Source organism: Ahaetulla prasina, chromosome 6 (genome assembly GCF_028640845.1).
Source record: "Ahaetulla prasina isolate Xishuangbanna chromosome 6, ASM2864084v1, whole genome shotgun sequence".
NCBI classification, from domain to species: domain Eukaryota; kingdom Metazoa; phylum Chordata; class Lepidosauria; order Squamata; family Colubridae; genus Ahaetulla; species Ahaetulla prasina.
In genome coordinates, this window is record NC_080544.1 from 52,294,318 (window position 1) to 52,314,653 (window position 20,336).

At 40.3% G+C, this 20,336-nt stretch overlaps 1 protein-coding gene across 4 annotated transcripts in view; it reads right to left on the reverse strand.

Moving 5' to 3' along the window:
- Nucleotides 1-770: 770 nt before the first annotated feature.
- PLEKHS1 (pleckstrin homology domain containing S1) overlaps nt 771-20,336 on the reverse strand; it is a 44,638-nt gene continuing 25,072 nt past the window's right edge. For 2 of the 4 annotated variants that reach the window (XM_058189287.1, XM_058189288.1), the window contains exons 10-15: nt 19,462-19,562; nt 15,079-15,270; nt 13,819-13,920; nt 5,398-5,533; nt 4,374-4,459; nt 771-3,612 (exon numbers count right to left, since the gene is read on the reverse strand). In XM_058189287.1, the coding sequence (XP_058045270.1) occupies nt 4,391-4,459; nt 5,398-5,533; nt 13,819-13,920; nt 15,079-15,270; nt 19,462-19,562 (600 nt within the window). In that variant the 3' untranslated portion in view covers nt 771-3,612; nt 4,374-4,390. Of the gene's footprint in view, nt 3,613-3,635; nt 3,801-4,373; nt 4,460-5,397; nt 5,534-13,818; nt 13,921-15,078; nt 15,271-19,461; nt 19,563-20,336 lie in introns of those variants that run through there. The other 2 variants (XM_058189290.1, XM_058189289.1) reach the window with 2 other exon arrangements.

Here is a 20,336-nt window from a genome sequence, read left to right on the forward strand (position 1 = left end):
TCTTCTTGACCATTTCCTACTCCCAAGCCAGTTTTCATACTTTTGGTGGTAGACTGTGCTGTGACTGCTATTGATACTGCCTTCTCCTTAGTCTGCTGACCTTAAAGTTAACATAGCAGAAATCTCACACAATTCTAAAATAAAATTTACTTTGACATAATCTTGACAAGCCAATGGGTTAATCAGATGTTCTTGGGACATGCAGTTCATGTGGACACAGATACTTTTGTCCAGGGGTGAAATATAAAATTTGTTACTACTGGTTCTGGGGGCATGGCTTGGGGAGGGGGTGACTGGGTGGGCGTGCCCAACTCTTTTTTTTTAACTTTTAAAAGCATTTTTTCCCACAACCTCTTTGGCCGAAGAGGTTGTAAAAAAATCCTTTTAAAAGCTTCTGATGATCAGGCAACTCAGCTGGGATCGCCAGAGGAGCCTTTAAAAGCATTTTTTCTACAGCCTCTTTGGCCAAAGAGGTTATAGAAAAAATGCTTTTAAAGGGTTCTGATGATCCCAGCTGAGTTGCCTGATCGCCAGAACCCTTTAAAAGCATTTTTACAGCCTCTTCGGACAAAGAGATTGTAGAAAAAATGCTTTTAAAAGGTTCTGACAATGCCAGTGAGCCACATGATCATCAGAGCCTTTTTTTACTTTTAAAAGCATTTTTTCAGCCGAAGAAAAAATGCTTTTAAAAGTTAAAAAAAAAACTTCTGATGATTGCGTGGCTCAACTGGGCATGGGGGGAGCAGGGATTTTTGCTACCAGTTCTCCAAATCACCCACTGCCATCGCTACTGGATCAGGCGATTCGGTCTGAACCGGGAGCATTTCACCCCTGCTTCTGTCCCTATTTCAGGATCCTTACTGAACATAAAGTCAGTGTATGATTAAATTTAGTTATGTCTCATAATTCTAAATATGCATTACTAATAGAGCTCTGCTATACTAATTTGCCCGAATTGTTAATGCAGTGTCTTCTGGTCTGTAGAATCCAGATTTCTCAGATTAATACTTGGAATGCCATGTGTCAATTTGTTTGTTATTTTCTTCTGAACATCTCTGGCTATACTGAAGCAATGTTCATCCTAAAGCATAGCTTACAAATTTGGGGAAAACAGTAAAAAGGAAGATGAAGAATGACAAAGTCAGCTGTGGATTTATATATCTTTTTAAAAATAAATTTTATTGTGTTTGTAAACAGCATAAATAATGACATGTGAGAACAAAACTTTTAATTCTCATTTAAAGCTATGAGTTATGTACTGTACTTAGAAATTAAACAAAACAAACTAAAAAGGAAAAGAAACCTAAAAAGAAGCATATCTAGAAGAAATAAACAGTAAAAATAAGGAAAAGCCAATGTACAACATACACTGTGCAATTAACCTTACATATGTTTCTCTGATATAAAACTGATATCATATCTGTACACATGGTTACAGTTCAGTTTGTAAACCATGAATTAATCCTACACCATACTTGATCTTATTCTTATCTTTTGATCAACACAAAACCAATTCAAATGCCAAGAATCATCATATTTCATTTCAAAACTGGAGAAACATGACATATATAATGATCTTTTCGGCAGCAGTCTTAGACACAATTCACCTAAAGATAAATTAAAATAATTCCAGATTTTTAGAATATAATTAATAATACATGGAGATCTTTTAACCTCAATTTCATACAAGAACCTCTTACAAGAACATTTATCTGCAGCACAAAAAGGTAAACTTTTTTGAAGATCTGTTGAAGTATCTAATATATCTGAAAAAGAATTAGATGAATTAAATGAATCACACTTATCATTTCTTAGAATTCAAGACCATCAATTTTGCAATATGGGATATTCAAGTCCCCTATTCAGTATGTTTTTGCATATTGTCCAAATTTATGTCTTTAATATTTTAAAAGTTTGATCATATTGAATATTGTTTTTGTTTTTATAAAACCTTCAATACACTGTTCAAACAAGGAACATAACAAATATGTTAGCTGTTCATATTACCTCCTAGTTAATTGTACTAGTTAATTTTTCAAAAGTCCCCAAATGTTTTTTAACTGATTAAAAGTTATTTTCTTCAAAATATTTTCCTGTATTTTTAAACAAGTATTGTTATATTAATTTCTTATCAGAACCAACATGGAATTTTAATGTTTTTTCCAGTAAAATCCAAATATATCTGACTATCTTGAATGATGGAAATTGATTTTTGTTTGAACCTAATTTAATACAATTAAATAAAAGCTGCGATTATTTTATTCTGGAGAAGAAATACTTCATTAAGTAGGATCATCCTTCTTATAGGAAATTTTTAATTTCAGCAAAATTTCAGCCAAATTTTTTTAATCCTTGATTGTTTTTAAACTCTACTGAATTTAATGGAATAATCAAAGGTAAATTTAGTTTAGTACCACAGCCTAGTATTATTGAGATCCAACTTTCTATTTTAAACTGGATGTTGATATGTATCAGATCTGCTATAGTTCATGTTATATTTAATCCCTATCATAGATCGGAACATAGGTCATAGTGTCTATAATCAGAAGAAATAAAGGTAAAAAAAGATGAATCCTTCCTACATGTTTAGAATCAAATAATGGTGGTTTGGGAAGCTACATCCGTGAGATTAAAGCAAAACCATATCTTCCCAAATTAGTTTCTGTTTTTATTTTTTCAGTTCCTTGCAAAACTTCAAAACAGATCCAGGAAAACTACAGACCTATCAGTCTGACCTCAATACCGGGGAAGATTCTGGAAAAGATAATCAAGCAACGAATCACCGAACACCTAGAAGCAAACAAAGTAATAACCAAAAGCCAACATGGGTTTGTCAAAAACAGATCATGCCAGACTAATCTTATCGCATTCTTTGACAAAATGACAAAATTAGTAGACCAGAGGAATGCTGTCGATATAATTTACTTGGACTTCAGTAAAGCATTTGATAAAGTAGACCATAACCTACTACTAGATAAAGTAGAAAAATGTGGGTTAGACAGCACCACCACCAGATGGATTCGTAACTGGCTGACCAACCGCACTCAATGTGTAGTCCTCAATGGAACTACATCCACATGGAGGGAAGTATGCAGTGGAGTACCCCAAGGCTCTGTTTTAGGCCCAGTACTCTTCAACATCTTCATCAATGACTTGGACGAGGGGATAGATGGGGAACTCATCAAATTTGCAGATGACACCAAGCTGGCAGGAATAGCCAACACTCCAGAAGATAGGCTCAAGTTACAGAAAGATCTTGACAGACTTGAACATTGGGCGCTATCTAACAAAATGAAATTCAACAGTGAAAAAAGTAAGGTTCTACATTTAGGCCAAAAAAACAAAATGCACCAGTACCGTATATGTGGTACCTTGCTCAATAGTAGTACCTGTGAGAGAGATCTTGGAGTCCTAGTGGATAACCATTTAGATATGATCCAGCAGTGTGCAGCAGCTGTTAAAAAAGCCAACACAGTTCTGGGCTGCATAAACAGAGGGATAGAATCAAGATCACGTGAAGTGTTAGTACCACTTTATAATGCCTTGGTAAGGCCACACTTGGAATATTGCATCCAGTTTTGGTCGCCACGATGTAAAAAAGATGTTGAGACTCTAGAAAGAGTGCAGAGGAGCAACAAAGATGATTAGGGGACTGGAGGATAAAACATATGAAGAACGGTTGCAGGAACTGGGTATGTCTAGTTTAACAAAAAGAAGGACTAGGGGAGACATGATAGCTGTGTTCCAATATCTCAGGGGCTGCCACAAAGAAGAGGGAGTCGGGCTGTTCTCCAAAGCACCTGAGGGTAGAACAAGAAGCAATGGGTGGAAACTGATCAAAGAAAGAAGCAACTTAGAACTAAGGAGAAATTTCCTGACAGTTAGAACAATTAATAAGTGGAACGACTTGCCTTCAGAAGTTGTGAATGCTCCAACACTGGAAATTTTTAAGAAAATGTTGGATAACCATCTGACTGAGATGGTGTAGGGTTTCCTGCCTGGGCAGGGGGTTGGACTAGAAGGCCTCCAAGGTCCCTTCCAACTCTGATGTTATGTTATGTTATGTTCATACAGTTAACTTCTTGTTGCTATGCTAAGTTGGGAAAATTATGTAATAATTTAACATGGTTGTATTAATTTTTTTAAATCATTTAAAATATTTTCACTGAAAACAATGATCTGACAAGGAGAAAACTTGCAGAGATCAGTTGGCAGATGGGCGAACTGAACAATTGTCACTGAGCTCATCTTTTCATTGATTTCCTTCTGCAGATAGGATAACACAATATGTGAAACCATAACAAAGAAAATCTGATTGTGCCCTGGCTGATGGCTAAGTACATGAAAAATATATTGTCTTATGATATACTTACACTATTCTTTTATGCCATTATGGACACTTGCATCCTGGAACATGCAAAATCTCTGAATTTGGGAGTCGATTTATTGTCAGTTTTACCTTGGGGGCGAAAAAAGTAGGAATGGTGATTATAGTGTTATATCTTACAGTTTATCTTGTACTTTTGGGGTTAGTAAGATAATAAACAATTTTTCCGATCCAAACTACAATCAGCATGCATTTCTATAATAAAAACACTGGAGATGAGAAATGTATACAATTCTGATGATTTAGGCCTGCAGCAGCAATGAATTTTCTTGCCAGACAGTTTTATGAAGTTGTGTATCATTAGCATCTTGATGGAGCCCATGAAAAATATATTGGCAACAAAGTCCTGAAATGAATAATTTCAGCAAGTACTTCTAATGTTAAGACACAGAAAAGAAAAAGCCAGGAATTACCATTGCCATAACAATGGATTTAATCCTCTGTCAGGAGGATTTTAAATCGGTAATAAATTTATCTTACTCTTGTGGGATGATGGGATAGAAAAGAATGTTAACTTGTTCCTTTCTACAAACAGAAACAAATCGTAGGCCAGCCCTGCAGCTTGAGATTTATTTCTAGTTTTTTTAAAAAAACAGATTTCAATTTGCCAATCCTCCTAACCAGGAGTTAGAATATTCTGGATATTTCACAAAACCAGTTTATGTATTGTTGCTGATAATCATGGTGGTATTTAAAAAAATTTAAGTTATTGAAAGGAACTAGTTTGACAAAAAAGAAACCCTTTTAATTTTTACTATGCTTGTTCATTGTCACTTAATTTCTAAGAACAGGCTTAAATTTAAAAGGTATCCTATAGCTAATGAAACCAAGCTGGGGAGGTGAATGGGGAGAGATGAGTGATACATGATCACTTACCATCTGGCTGGATATTCCTAATTGTGGATTAGAAATTTATAAGTGGATAGATGGGGCAAAATATCTAATGATAATTTTGCATAAAAATCTTGTATTGCTTAGTGCTAAGCTTTATATCAATTGCTATTTCTTACCTCCTTTCTTGTAGATCTACTTATGAACCAAAAGATTTCATCCATATTTTTGATTTGCAAATCATTCACAGCCACTATATAATCTCCTTGATGAAATATGCATCCTAAACGATATGGGTCTTTCCACTGAGAAATGCTGGGATAAATTAGAGAAGGAACAAACAGCAGACATTTTAGATTTCTTATCTAACCTGATCTGGAAATGAACAGAGAAAACCACCTTAGACCACAGTTTTAAGGGTGTATTCCTTTACTGTTGGCAATTTTTGCTGAAGTTGGTGGGATCTGATCATGTTGAATTTTTATTGCACAGCACATCTGTTAGGCTGGCATTAAAAATGTTAGAAAATTGAATGATTCTGAGAGCTGTTCATTTATTAGGACCAGGAAGAATAATTAATTAAAAGTAAAATTGTCTGAAACTGGGGAGTGGAAGGCTATTACTATATTAAAATATTCCACATCAAATTATTATACAGTCATATACTAACCCACTTGTGATCTTAATATCTTGCAGCATGCTATACTTCAATAGGTTCCAAAAATTAGCAGCAGAAAAGAGAACTTGATGCTCAATGAATGAACTGAGAGCAGCATTTGTTTTTGTGTGTGTGCGTGCGCATGCAGGTGTGTGTATGTGTGTGCATTATTAAAAGAAGTTTGTCAGTCCATGAACAAACAGAAGATCTGTTATGCCAAGATTTAAAATGATCAGGGACCCAGAAGTTGATTTCTATTTTATATCAATTAATTAATTAAAAACATCAGTCGTACCTTTTTGAATTACTGCAAAGAGTATCAGGTATTAAACCTCATATTAGCCCTGTGAGATAGACCAAGTTAGGAAACATGCTCCTCAAGAAATACTGAAATTCTACTATATTGATATAGACCAGGGTAAATGCTGGTTGGGGGAATTCTGGGAATTGAAGTCCATGTACTGTATCTTAAAGTTCCTGAGGCTGAGAAATAGTGATTGAAGGTCTGACAGTGTTTTTCCTTCCCTCGTTTTTATATCCAAGAAAGTCAATTCAGGGTCACATTCCATTTCTTTATAACTTCCCTTTTCTGTTCTTAATACATGCTATGCTACCACAATCCGATGGAGAGATTTGGATATTATTAATCTCCTTTCCACTTTATTTTTTGGATCCTTTCTCCTTTTGCCAGTCCCTGATCTGATGGGCCAGTAATTGATGCTTATAAGCCTCTTTGCCTGTCAACCCCACAAAGTGGGTGTGGAAAGGGATATTCTTCAATGTCCAAGTCTTCAGTACAAAACATATTGTTAAGTTCGGGAAGTAACGAGGCTGGAGACCAGGGTAGTGACAACAGCTCTTTAATATATGGTGAACCCAGCAACAGGCTGGGGGAAAAACCTCTCCTTTTATACAGTTCTGCTGGAGGCTTCGTCCAATCAGCAACGTGCTGATTTCCCGCTCAAATATTTAAAGGTACAACTGTTAATACATAACACTCCTCCCCTCCCAGAAAACACTTTGTCTCTATTTACATATTTATTTACATGTTATTTTTCGACGTAGTCACGCAAATAACCTGGGCGTCTCCTAGTTCTTTCTGACCTGCGCGGTTCAGTTCTGGGTGGTGTTTTGAGCTGGTCGGAGGGGCTGTTTTCTCCTCCCAGCTCTTTCTCTGGGCCATCGGGCTCCGGATTATTGGCCGACTCTTTTTCTTGGCCATCCGGCCTTGGATTAATTTTGGAATTTTCCCTGCTGCTTCCCTCGGGGACCTGATGGCGTCGCTGGAACTCTGGGACCTCAGCTAAGTCTTGCGCCTCCCCCGGGTCACTGTCAGCTGTGGATTCAAAGTGGTATTGGTCATTACCTGTCTCTATTGGTTTGGTTTGGTCAGTTATTCGTTTCCTTAACTGATCTATGTGGCGCCGCCACACTCGGTTGTCTGGTAGCTCTACCACGTACGATTTTGGGCCGGTTATCTTTGTTACTTGTCCTGCGACCCAACTCGGGCCGTCCCCGTAGTTTCGGGCCCACACCCGGTCGCCTATGCTCATTTCCCTTGTCTTTTCTAGTTCCCCCTTGTAACCCTCGGGCGTGTAATGGGGGTTCAAACGGTCAAGTGGGCACCGGAGTTTCCGACCCATTAGCAATTCGGCTGGGCTTTTCCCAGTGGCCGTGCTTGGGGTTCTGTGCTGGACGGCTAGGAAAAAGTCTATTTTTGTTTGCCAGTCACCTGGCTTGAGCCTGGACAATGCCTCCTTAGCGCTCCGGACGGAACGCTCTGCAAGGCCATTCGACGCAGGGTGGAACGGCGCAGAGAGGGCATGTCGGATGCCTTCTTCTGCCAGGTACTCTTCAAACTGGGCTGCCGTGAATTGGGGCCCATTGTCGGACACCAGAGTGTCCGGCAACCCGTGAGTTGCGAATAGGTGGCGCAGGGTTGCGATTACTGCTTCGGCCGTGGTGGACTTCATGAGTATGATCTCCAACCATTTGGAGAATGCGTCCACCACCACTAGGAACGTTTGTCCGTGAAAGGGGCCAGCAAAGTCAATGTGGATTCTTGACCAAGGCCCTTGGGGCTTTTCCCATTCTCTGACAGGGGCTGTTGGGGGTAGCGGTCTGGACTTTTGGCAAGCTTGGCATTTCCCTACCCTCTCAGCAATCTCTGCGTCCATGAGTGGCCACCATACATAGCTTCTAGCTAAACCCTTCATCCTTACGATGCCCGGGTGACCCTCGTGGAGGAGGTCCAATACCTTGCCCCTTAACTTAACAGGGATTATTACACGATCACCCCATAACAGGCACCCCCCTTGAGCCGAGAGCTCATCTCGTTTCTTAACAAATTCTTTGAACTGCTCGCGCAGCGGCCACCCTCTCTGTACCCAACCGAGTACAGTCCTTAACACAATGTCCCGGTATGATGCCCGAGCCACTTCCTTGATGTGACTGGGCCAGAGTCCAACGAGTCAATAAGGAGGATGGGTGTCCCGGAGTGGGGTCTTCGGTCGCCCCTGGCAGTGGGCATCGGCTCAACGCGCCTGCATGCCCCACTTCTTTCCCGGTCGATGCTGCAGCTTGTACGAATAAGCGGCTAAAAATATAGTCCATCGGGTCAAGTGTGGCGAAAGTGCCACAGGCGTTGGGCGGTCGCCAGCCAGTAATCCTAGTAGCGGTCTGTGGTCAGTCACGATTTCAAAATTCCGCCCAAAGACATACTCATGGAATTTTTTGACCCTGATACAATGGCTAGTGCTTCTTTGTCTAATTGGCTGTAGTTCCTCTCTGGGGAGGACATCGTTCTAGAGTAGAACGCTATAGGGGCTTCTGTGCCGTTTGGAAGTCTATGGCTGAGTACAGCCCCCACCCCATAAGGGGATGCATCGCAAACCAGCACTAGGGGTAGTGAGTCGTGATATTGGATGAGCAGGCTATCACTTGAGAGCAGGTTCTTTACTGCTTCAAAAGCCCTATTTTCTGACTTTCCCCAAGACCAAACAGTATTTTTTCCTAAGAGCCTATGCAGCGGTTCCGCAACGGTTGCTTTGTTCTTTAAAAAGACCGCGTAAAAATTAACCAATCCCAGGAATGCCTGCAGCTCTGCTTTGTTTTTGGGCGCTGGAGCCTTCCTAATTGCCTTAACCTTGCTCTCAGTAGGGTGAATTCCTTTCTTGTCTATCCGGTAGCCCAAGAAATCGACCGATTCGACCCCTATCTGACATTTATTTGTCTTGACTTTTAATCCGGCTGTCCGGAAAATGCTCAAGACCTTTCTTAACCGCTCCCCCAATTCCTCCATGTTTTCCCCTGAAATTAGGACATCATCGAAGTAGGGAACTACCCCTGGGAGCCCTTGCAGTAGTCGTTCCATCAGGTTTTGGAACAGCCCTGGTGCCACACTAACCCCAAATTGCAATCGGGTGCACTTGAAGGCCCCCCTGTGCGTCACAATCGTTTGGGCTTCGGCTGTGCGGGCGTCTACTGGCAGTTGTTGGTAGGCTTGGGCCAAGTCTAACTTTGCAAAGACTTGCCCTTGCCCCAAAGAGTGCAATAAGTGTTGCACCACGGGAACCGGGTACGCGCTTTTCTGTAAGGCTTTGTTAAGCGTCGCCTTGTAGTCAGCGCAAATTCTAATTGACCCGTCCGACTTTATTGGGGTGACGATTGGCGTCTCCCACTTTGCGTGATCGACTGGCACCAAAATCCCCTGATTTATGAGCTTGTCCAGCTCCTTATCGATTTTTGGTTTTAGGGCAAAGGGGACTCTCCTCGCCTTAAGCCTAATGGGGGCTACCTGGGGGTCTAAGTTGAAGGAAATAGGGGTCCCCTTGTACTTGCCCAGGCAGTCCTTGAAGACATCTTCGAACTCGTTAAAGAGAATGTCTTTCAAATTGCAGTCACTTCTGTAGATGCCAGTCACTCCCATGCCCAGGGCACGAAACCAGTCTAGTCCCAACAGACTGGGCAGAGTTCCTTCGACGATCGTGATGGGCAGGGTCTTCTTGTGAGGGCCGTACTCGACTCGGACGGAGGTGGTCCTCGAACAGGGATGCGATTCCCTGGTAGTCGTGGACTCGTAGTCGTTGTGCTTGCAGGTGGCGCTTGACGGACGGCAGCGACTTCGCCAAAGTGTCCCAGGACATGATGGTGATCGCTGATCCTGTGTCTACTTCAAGCCGCACCGCACGCCTCTATTTTTGGCTTGGTGAAGATCTTCTTCTCCACTTTGGTCGAGGCGCGCCTATGACCACAGTTGTTTGGTTGAATCCGCCTTTTTGTTTGAGCCAATCGCGGGTCGCCTTGCCGATTCCGCCTGATTGGCCGATTTGAATTTTCGGCGGAAGGTTGGGCCGCTCGACAAACTTGAGCTAGGTGTCCTTTCTTCCCACACCACCGACATATCGCATCTTTAAATTTGCAGCGTTGGCGCTGGTGTTGACCCCGCAGCTTCCGCATTCGTCTCGGTCCCCTTTGTCGCTTCTCGGTCCGGCAGACCCTTCCTCATCTTCACCGTCGGATTCGGTCTGAACCTCCTCCTGGTGCACCGGGTTGCCTTCGCCGCCTTTGTTGAAGAGGCTTCTGCAGTGTCTCTGCCGCTTGGGATGACATTTCATGTGCTCTGGCTTCGCCCAGAGCGTTGGCCAGTGTGAGGTTGCTCTTTGCTAGCAGCCGCCGCAAACGGATGTCTTTGACCTCTCGGATGAGTTGCTCGAGGAGCACTTCGTCTAGGTCACGGTATCCGCAGTCCTTGGACGCTCTTCTTAGGGCGGCCATGTAGTCACCTATGGACTCGCCCTCCATCTGCCTTCGCTCTCCGAATTCAAACCGCCGCACGATTTGGACGGCGCCGGCGCGAAATGGTTCTCAGTAAAGTCTGTAAAGTTGGCCACGACACCGACTGCAACGGCGTTGGCTCTGCCAGGGCTTCCGCGATATCAATGACCTCCGGACCGGAGGGGCTTAAGAAATAAGTCCTTTTTCGCTTGTGTGGAACTCCTGCAGTTCGTTGGCTTCTAGAAAGCTTTCAAACGGGTCATATCGTTCCCCATTTCTCCTTAGCCGGGTCGAACGGTGCGGGTGGAGTGTAACTGGCCATCTCGCCTTTTCTGCCCTGGATTTGCTGGGTTCGGGTCTATCGTGCTTCAGCTCGGTTCTGGTTCTCCTCAGCCTCGAGATCCCATCCTCGTCGCCAATGTTAAGTTCGGGAAGTAACGAGGCTGGAGACCAGGGTAGTGACAACAGCTCTTTAATATATGGTGAACCCAGCAACAGGCTGGGGGAAAAACCTCTCCTTTTATACAGTTCTGCTGGAGGCTTCGTCCAATCAGCAACGTGCTGATTTCCCGCTCAAATATTTAAAGGTACAACTGTTAATACATAACACATATGATTTCCCATTTGGTTTGAAAAGAAAAGAAAATAGATAAAATATGTGATAGTAGAAGCTGTCCATTTTGTTTGTAGCTAATCAAATTTCCTATTCATTTTCTTATGAACTGATATCTGAAAGTGGCTGCTGGACTGATGGCAGACTCCACACACACACACACAAACACACACACACACACACACACACCGCTCTGCTCTCCCCTGTCCATCTTTTTGGTTATCGTATTGATGATTCTTATGTTCTTTTACATTGCTTATTTTATTTCTCTATTGTTTTATTTCTGTTCTGTTTACACGCCTTTCATTTTCTTCCCTTTTATTATTGTAAACTGTCTATGGCAAGGTAGGCGGCAAATACATTTAACAAATAAATAAATAAATGACCTATACATTATTAGTTATTAATCAGGTGTAGCATGGCAGTCTATGAATGATTAGAATCTAAAGTTGTAGGATCTTTTTATTTGTTTTATTGATATACTTTTTCCCACAGTCTCCTACTTTTGATGAAGTTATGCAAGGAATGCAATGTAGTTAAGAAGAAAAGCTGTTACTTAATATCTTCATAATTGGAAGAAAGATTGTGGTAGAGAAAGTGTGACACCTTGTGGTTTACCAAGGCAGTAGAACTTTAAAAACTTGCCAGGTGTTTTTAATTTATTAAAAACATTAATTTATTAATTTATTATTAAGTCTATTGTGGGAATAATGACCAACCCCATATTAGGCCTCTGGCATTATTTTCCGCCGGTTAAATTTACTTTAATACTGATGGTAAGATACTCAAGAGCAACAATGCAGTTCAGGCAGCCTGGATTGTGCAGCTCTGTCCACCAATTTGGTCTCTTCATATGTATGTTCTCCCTGAGGCAAACTCCTCAATTTCCTTTTACTAGTATCAATTCAGACACTATGAGATATAAATACAAAAACTATTTACTACTGCATTGTCTTCAAAATTTAAAGGGAAACGTTTTTGCATTTGGGCAACTGTTTTCACATGTTTTCCAAGTTACTTTTTGATCGCTAGAAAGTCTGTGAAATCTATTATAGATTTCTAAGATCCACCAAATGGTAGCTGGAGACATTATGATAACTATGAAAGAGAATGCACTGCATACATATTTAATCCTGACATTTCTTTTCAAGGCAAAAATTGAGTGCATAGTCTTGATGCTTAAAGTTATACATCTTAATTTCCATGTCTTATCTACACAACCACGAAAAAGTCTTCCTTTTCCAAAGATAAACAGTCCAGTATTTCAATGTCTTTTGGCAGGATTTAGTTTCCAGACAGTGTTTATCTTTGTTTTAAGGGAAGGGGAAGCTCTTTTTGTGAATCTATTTCACTTTTTTTCAATTTTTCTTAAAGCAATAATGATGCACTGTTGATTAATTAAATTCATCTGGTCATGATTTGCTGCAGGTATATAATTAGTCTGAGATTATATCCACAAATCCTTTTCATTTCAAGCTATTTCCTTTGCTTCTTATAAAATTTGTCTATTTTCCCCCTTTGAGAGACTTAGAATCTATGGCTAGACAAGTGTGCAATAAGTGCAATAAATAACAATGTTAAAAAGCATGAAATCTTAAAATTAAAAAAAGGCCATAAAATTAACTTATAAACAGTTGTTCAAATTAAAAGAATTAGGAATTAATTAAAGAATTAAAATGACAAGAGCTGCTTTGTAACTTTAAAAAGAATTTTTATAAGGGGCTTTGGCAAAACTCTATGGGAAGACCTGCAATATTTTTTGTAATGTTGGAACTATCTCATCAAATTAATTGACGTGGCTGGATGGAATCACTGAAGCAGTAGGCATGAGTTTAAATGGACTCCAGAGGATGGTAGAGGACAGGAGGGCCTGGAAGAATGTTGTCCATGGGGTCGCGATGGGTCGGACACGACTTCGCAACTAACAACAACAACAAAGAAATTAAAATCTCAACAGATGATGAGTACCTGACTGGCCTTTTCTGGACTTGCAAATTAAATCAGGCTGGATTATGGAAAAGAGACCTCATATTCAAAGGAACACCAGTCCTGTATGACTGAGAAGTTGAGGGAAAAATACTTTGGAAGATGGCAGTCATAAATGGTTTCCATAATACTGCCAAAAATCAGTAGTGTGGATTTGTCCATGAATTCACCAAAAGTTGGACTCACTTTGAAAGTGACTTTGCTACTTTTAATAGTTAACCAACTGCACATTAATTAGTTGGAGCTGTCTCTTGGGAAAGAATATTTGGTGATGAGAAGATGGCATTACTAAAAATAACCCATGCATTTATTTTGGCCTGACAGAATATTAATTATGATAAAGCAATATATTTAGTTAAGCCAGCAGGAGTCTTATCAAAGTCCCTTCAATGTAATCTTTGTTGAAAAACTGTAATTTGAATTTGATCATTTAGTTGGCTTATTCATTTTAAGAAGGCAAGTAGTTAACACATTCCCATCTCCCAAAACAATTCAGCTGATTGTTTTTTAGAAGTTTAAATAACAAATACAATAAATAATTAATAAAATTTAAATAAAAGGCTTTACCATATGCATCCAGAAGCTTTAACAAGTGTTAAGTAGGAAATAAGATTATTCTGGGGAAGGAGAATATCCACCTGCTCCAACTGGTTATCATCTGTGATATTACTGAAAGAGAGGATGAAATACAATATATAGAGCTGTCTGATCACAACATATACCATTTCAAGCTATTGCTATTCATGCTAATTCTTAAGATAGAAAACATATACTGTAAGCAATAGCAGGAGACCTGACTGGACTGGGAAACATCCAGCCAGATATGGTTCAAATCTGCAGCAAACAGATTTGAATAATCCTTTAATTTTGTATATAGTTGGATTTCTATCCTCTCCCATATAATTATATTTTTATTTAAAATTCTATCTTTCCAAATTCCAAACAGCATTATATCTCTTCCTCCTTTTGGATATGGCAGGAGTACAGGATGCTGTCAATTTGACAGTGTCAAACCAAATACAGATATACAATTACATGTCACAACCATAATAGAATAGAATAGAATAGAATAGAATAGAATAGAATAGAATAGAATAGAATAGAATAGAATAGAATAGAATAGAATAGAATAGAATTTTTATTGGCCAAGTGTGATTGGACACACAAGGAATTTGTCTTGGTGCATATGCTCTCAGTGTACATAAAAGAAAAGATATGTTCAACAAAGTACAACATTTACAACACAATTGATGGTCAATATATCAATATAAATCATAAGGATTGCCAGCAACAAAGTTATAGTCATACAGTCATAAGTGGAAAGAGATTGGTGATGGGAACGATGAGAAGATTAATAGTAGTGCAGATTTAGTAAATAGTTTGACAGTGTTGATGGAATTATTTGTTTAGCAGAGTGATGGCCTTCGGGAAAAAACTGTTCTTGTGTCTAGTTGTTCTGTTGTGCAGTGCTCTATAGCGTCGTTTTGAGGGTAGGAGTTGAAATAGTTTTCTTTGAAACCAAAGAAAAGACTTTCAGTAAGAAGGAAATTTGGGCCATTTCATTTCTCCTCTATTGTTCTTAATAAGTAAATAAAGGAGCAAATTTACGCTTTGGTGAATTCATTGAATAAGATGATGGAGAGATAAAGTTAAACATTACTTCCTGGTTCACATAATGGAACGACATGCTAACTTAAAAATTTTGTTTATTAGCTACCAATGTGATGTTTATCTATTTAGAATTGGAACAATTTGACAAGGTTTCCTTTTAGATCTCAACATTTTACAATCATGAAGGAAATGACTGTATTCAAAAGAAATTCTTACCTGAGAATAATGGACAATTGAACCACTGATAAAAAGAAGATTTTGTGTGTTTTTTCCAATATTCTTGATAATGGCTTTTGTTCGTGTTGACTATTTTCTGCCACTTGTATATCCATCTGATTTTGGGTAAGGATCACTAATTCATTATTGACATCTTTTGGCTTTATGTTATTTTCCACCATTTCTGGAACCCTGAGGGACAGATTATCTTAACCTTAAAAAACATTCATCAATCAGTTCCTCAAAACTCTTAACCTCTGGACAATCAACTGAAGAGCATTTCAACTTGAATGAAAGCAGATCATTTAAAATTAAGAACTATTTTAGGATAATTTGGGTTTAGTTTAAAAATGTGATAGTTTGCTCATCCACCTCATGGCCATAAGTCATGAATTTCTAAAGTCAGACTTTTGATATATATTGAAACTATATTAAAGGAGTACACTAAAGTGTTTGGAAATAAACTTACTTATGTTGCATTGTTCTGCTTTTTGATTTTTTTCCCCAAATTTGAACATTCTTAATGATTTTTTCTTTTTCTGGACCTTCACATATTTAGAGACCCAGATTTTTATTTGCTTCTTGTTCTAGCTCAAATAATTATATATAAAAAAATATATATATTTTAAAGTTTCTAGGCTAATTATAATAAGTTTTTTAACTTGTATTTTAAATTGTATATTGTATTGTTTGTTTTTACTTTTGCCTGTACACCGCCCTGAGTCCTTCGGGAGAAGGGCGGTATAAAAATCAAATTATTATTATTAATAATAATAATAATAATAATAATAATAATAATAATAATAATAATAATAATAATAATAATAATAATAATAATAATAATAATAAAAAAAAATTGTGGCGATTCAGACGGGGTATCTGAGGGCGGTCTTGGTGATGTTGTTTGGGATGAGTTTGACCCTGTGACTCCCGAGGACATGGACAGGTTGCTGGGTAGATTGAATGCCACCACGTGTTTACTGGACCCGTGCCTCCTGGCTGGTGCTGGCCACTCAGGAGGTGACACGAGGCTGGCTCCAGGGGCTTACGAGTGCTTCCTTGTTGGAGGAGTCTTTCCGGCCGCCTTGAAAGAGGCGGTGGTGAGGCCCTCCTCAAGAAGCCTTCCTGACCCGCTGTTTTAGGTAACTATCGTCCGGTCTCCAACCCGCCGCGAAGGTTGTAGAGAGTATGGTGGCATATCAGTTTCCCCTGCACCTGGAGGAAACTGTCTATCTGGACCTGCTCCAGTCCGGCTTCCGACCCGTTACAGCACTGAGACGGCTTTGGTCGCGTTGGTGGATGATCTCTGGAGGGCCAGGGATAGGGTTATTCCTCTGCCCTGGTCCTATTAGACCTCTCAGCGGCTTTTGATACCATCGACCATGGTATCCTGCTGCGCCGGTTGGAGGATTGGGAGTGGGAGGCACCGTTTATCGGTGGTTCTCCTCCTATCTCTCCGACCGTCGCAGACGGTGTTGACGGAGGGCAGAGGTCACCCCGGCGCCTCACTTGTGGGTGCCGCAGGGCCGATTCTCTCGCCTTCTGTTCAACATCTATATGAAGCCGCTGGGTGAGATCATCAGTGGCTTCGTGTGAGGTACCAGCTGTACGCTGATGACACCCAGCTGTACTTTTCCACACCGGCCACCCCAATGAAGCTATCAAGTGCTGTCCCGGTGTTTGGAAGCCGACGGTCTGGATGGGGAGAAACAGGCTCAAGCTCAATCCTCCAAGACGGAGTGGCTGTGGATGCCGGCATCCCGGTACAGTCAGCTGAGTCCGCTGACTGTAGGAGCGAGTCATTGGCCCGATGGAGAGGGTGCGCAATCTGGGCGTTCTCCTGGATGCACGGCTGTCTTTGAAGATCATTTGACGGCCGCCTCCAGGAGAGCTTTCCACCAGGTTCGCCTGGTGCACCAGTTGCGCCTTTCTAGACCGGGATGCCTTGTGCACAGTCACTCACGCCCTTGTGACGCCTCGCCTGGACTACTGCAATGCTCTCTACATGGGGCTCCCTTGAAGGGCATCCGAGGCTGCAGTTGGTCCAGAATGCAGCGGCGGGTGATAGAGGGAGCCCTCGTGGCTCCCGAGTGACACCTATCCTGCGCAGGCTGCACTGGCTACCTGTGGCCTTCCGGTGCGCTTCAAGGTGTTGGTGAACGCCTTTAAAGCGCCCATGGCATAGGACCGGGTTACTTACGGGACCGCCTGCTGCTACCGAATACCTCTCACCGACCCGTGCGCTCTCACAGAGAGGGACTCCTTGGGGTGCCGTCGGCGTGACAGTGTCGTCTGGCGACACCCAGGGGAAGGGCCTTCTCTGTGGGGACTCCCGCCCTCTGGAACGAACTCCCCCCAGGACTTCGTCAACTTCCGGACCTTTCGCCGCGAGCTCAAAACTCACTTATTTATTTGCGCTGGACTGGGTTAGTTTTTTATGGGTTTTTTAATGGGTTTTATCGATGGGTTTTTAATGGGTTTTTTAATGGGTTTTATTATTTGCTAAATTTTAATTGCGGCCAAATTGAATAAGTTTTTTAGTGGTATTTTAATAGTATTTATTTTGTAATAGGACTGTTTATTTTATCTGGCTGTAAACCGCCCTGAGTCCTTCGGGAGAAGGGCGGTATAAAAATTTAAATAATAAATAAATAAATAAATTATTATTATTATTATTATTATTATTATTATTATTATTATTATTATTATTATTATTATTATTATTATTATTATTATGGGTGATTTCATATTTGGACATTCATATATGCCTTTAAGTCAGTGTTGACTCCTGGCAATTTCCATTACTTACTTCAAATATTGTTATTAATAAACTTTAAATGCTATGTTAGGCCATACATCAAACCTCAAGGTCACATATTTCTCTTCTTGTTTGGCCATAACTCTGATTTGATGTGACATTTGAATTTGGCCACTGTGTTATTTATAATTGGTTCATGTACAGGTATAGCAAAAGAAAACAAAATGTGTAACTAGTGCAGAAACAGAATAGCAGTATAGTTCTTTAGAAACTTATTGATTATGAGTTAAATATGTGATCAATATGCAATTAGAATTATTAGTAATAATAGCATCATTCTGACTGTACTAGTATTAACATCAGAAGTTAGATTTTACTTTTGGTACTGATGTCCAATCTTATATCAGTTTGAATTCAGGAGATATAGTTAATCAAATGTTTACATGCTGATAGTCCTGTTGAAATAGAATTGTATATCAACAAGACTGAATGTACATTTTCTGATGCAGTAAAGATTAATTTAAAATAGAAAGAACAGACAAGAGGAACACAGGAGCCTAAACTGAACTGTGGAATTTCCCCCTACAGTCTTAATCTCCTTCCTCCTCCAAATCTTTGACCTATTTCCCCAGCCCTCATGCTTTCAGAATTCTCATTCTCTCCCCTCTCTTGATTTATTTGCAATGAGCAATTAGCCAATAGAGAGCTAATCATTCACAATATTTCTGAGCAGGAAGGGGGATTTATTTCAGCACAAGAAGAGAACGCAAAAGGAAGTGCTTTGTGCCATTTTTTTAAGGGAGAAAAGACCAGAATGGGACACCTCGGCATGACCAACTGAGGGCAGCCAGCTCTGGGTGACTCCCTCACTTCAAGTTGCCTCTGCCAACTCACTGCTGGCAAATTGTTACAAGACAACTCAACATGGGTAATTTACTGCAGCGACAACTTGCTGTGGGCACCTGGGACAACTTACTGTGGGTGTCCGGATGGAACCGGGTGAACGGGCAGGCGAGTGAGGTAGGAGAGCCAGGTGGCTGGGCAGATGAGTAGGTGGACAAAGCACATAATGGCGGCAGCCGGGAGCTTCCCATTTTCACTTCCCCCGCCACTGCTGCCACAACTGTGTACTCTGGCCACCAGCATACTCACTCACTTGCCTGCCCGGCTCTCTATCTTGTTCTTTCCATCTCTCCACCAGCAACGATCTTCCCCCAGAATGAAAGGCCCATGTTGAGTTGTCTTGCAACAGTGCAAGTGAGTTGGCAGAGGAAATTTGGCGGTGGCAAGGTGGCTGCCCTAGCTGGACATCCACGGCTGGCTGCACCAAGTTGTTCTAAACCTGAAACAACTGTATTGTCCATATAGGGGACAACAGGAACCAAGCACCTCCTGTAGAACTACTATATATGGGCTGCAAAATAAAGGATTGGATTTTCTGTCATCGATTGGCATTTTGGTTTTGAAGCCAACTCTGGTGTTCTTACGTGCATCATGCATAATCAGGAGAACTTTTAAAGTATTGCACTTATTGTTGACTTTGCTACTCACATGGAAAGAAAGTTGTAAAAGAAATGTGTAATATTTGTTTCAGGAGAGAAACATCTTATTGCTAGTATACTTACAAATCTTTCATGGACATGTATTCTTTAGTGCTACTGAACTTTTCATTTTCTGGGATGCGAGATTCTCCCAGAGTATTAAATCCATCAATCACCTCATCCAACTTTGAAAATAAATGATATATGATTAATAAATGTGTGCCTTATACACTGTTTATATACAAGTGTCATCAACTAAACTTAATAGTTTCTAGATTTGGATTCTGATATTGTGGGAATACTGATTGATACACTCTATCTGACTAAAGCTAAAACTGTTTCTTAGTAGTGAAGCAAAATAAAATAGTAATTGCTTAGTAGTCAATTTAATTTTTTTTAAAAATTTCAGGGACTGCTGAAAATCTTCAAATTAATTTAGACAAAATAATGGCAAAAGAAGAAATTTCATTTCATCTGCCCTGTTCAAATCAAGGTTTTTTCTCAAAGTGGTCCCTAATGAATCAGCATTATATATATCACAGTTGTTCTCTGTGGAATTGCCCTTCAGATGACAAATGATGACAAAGAAAAACAGACCTATTTTTTCTTCATTTATGGCTTTTTTCCTGGTGTGGTGCAGGTAATGCTTAAATTATCTGGGATAATGTTCAACATAAATAGATGAAGATGTATCTGTGTATTAATATGAGATGCATTGGGGAGTAAGAATCTATACTTGAGATGCTAAAGGAGACCATAGACGTGTATGTGTCTGTGAGAGAGACAAGGGGGGCAGAAGGGAGAGAGAGAGAGAGAGAGAGAGGGAGGGAGGGAGGGAGGAAGGGATTCTGTTTCATTCTCTTAGATCTTAGCTGCATTCAGCAAAATTAATCAAAACGTTCTTTCACACTACCCATAAGAGTTGGTGACATGGAATATTGTATTATAATGGTTCAACT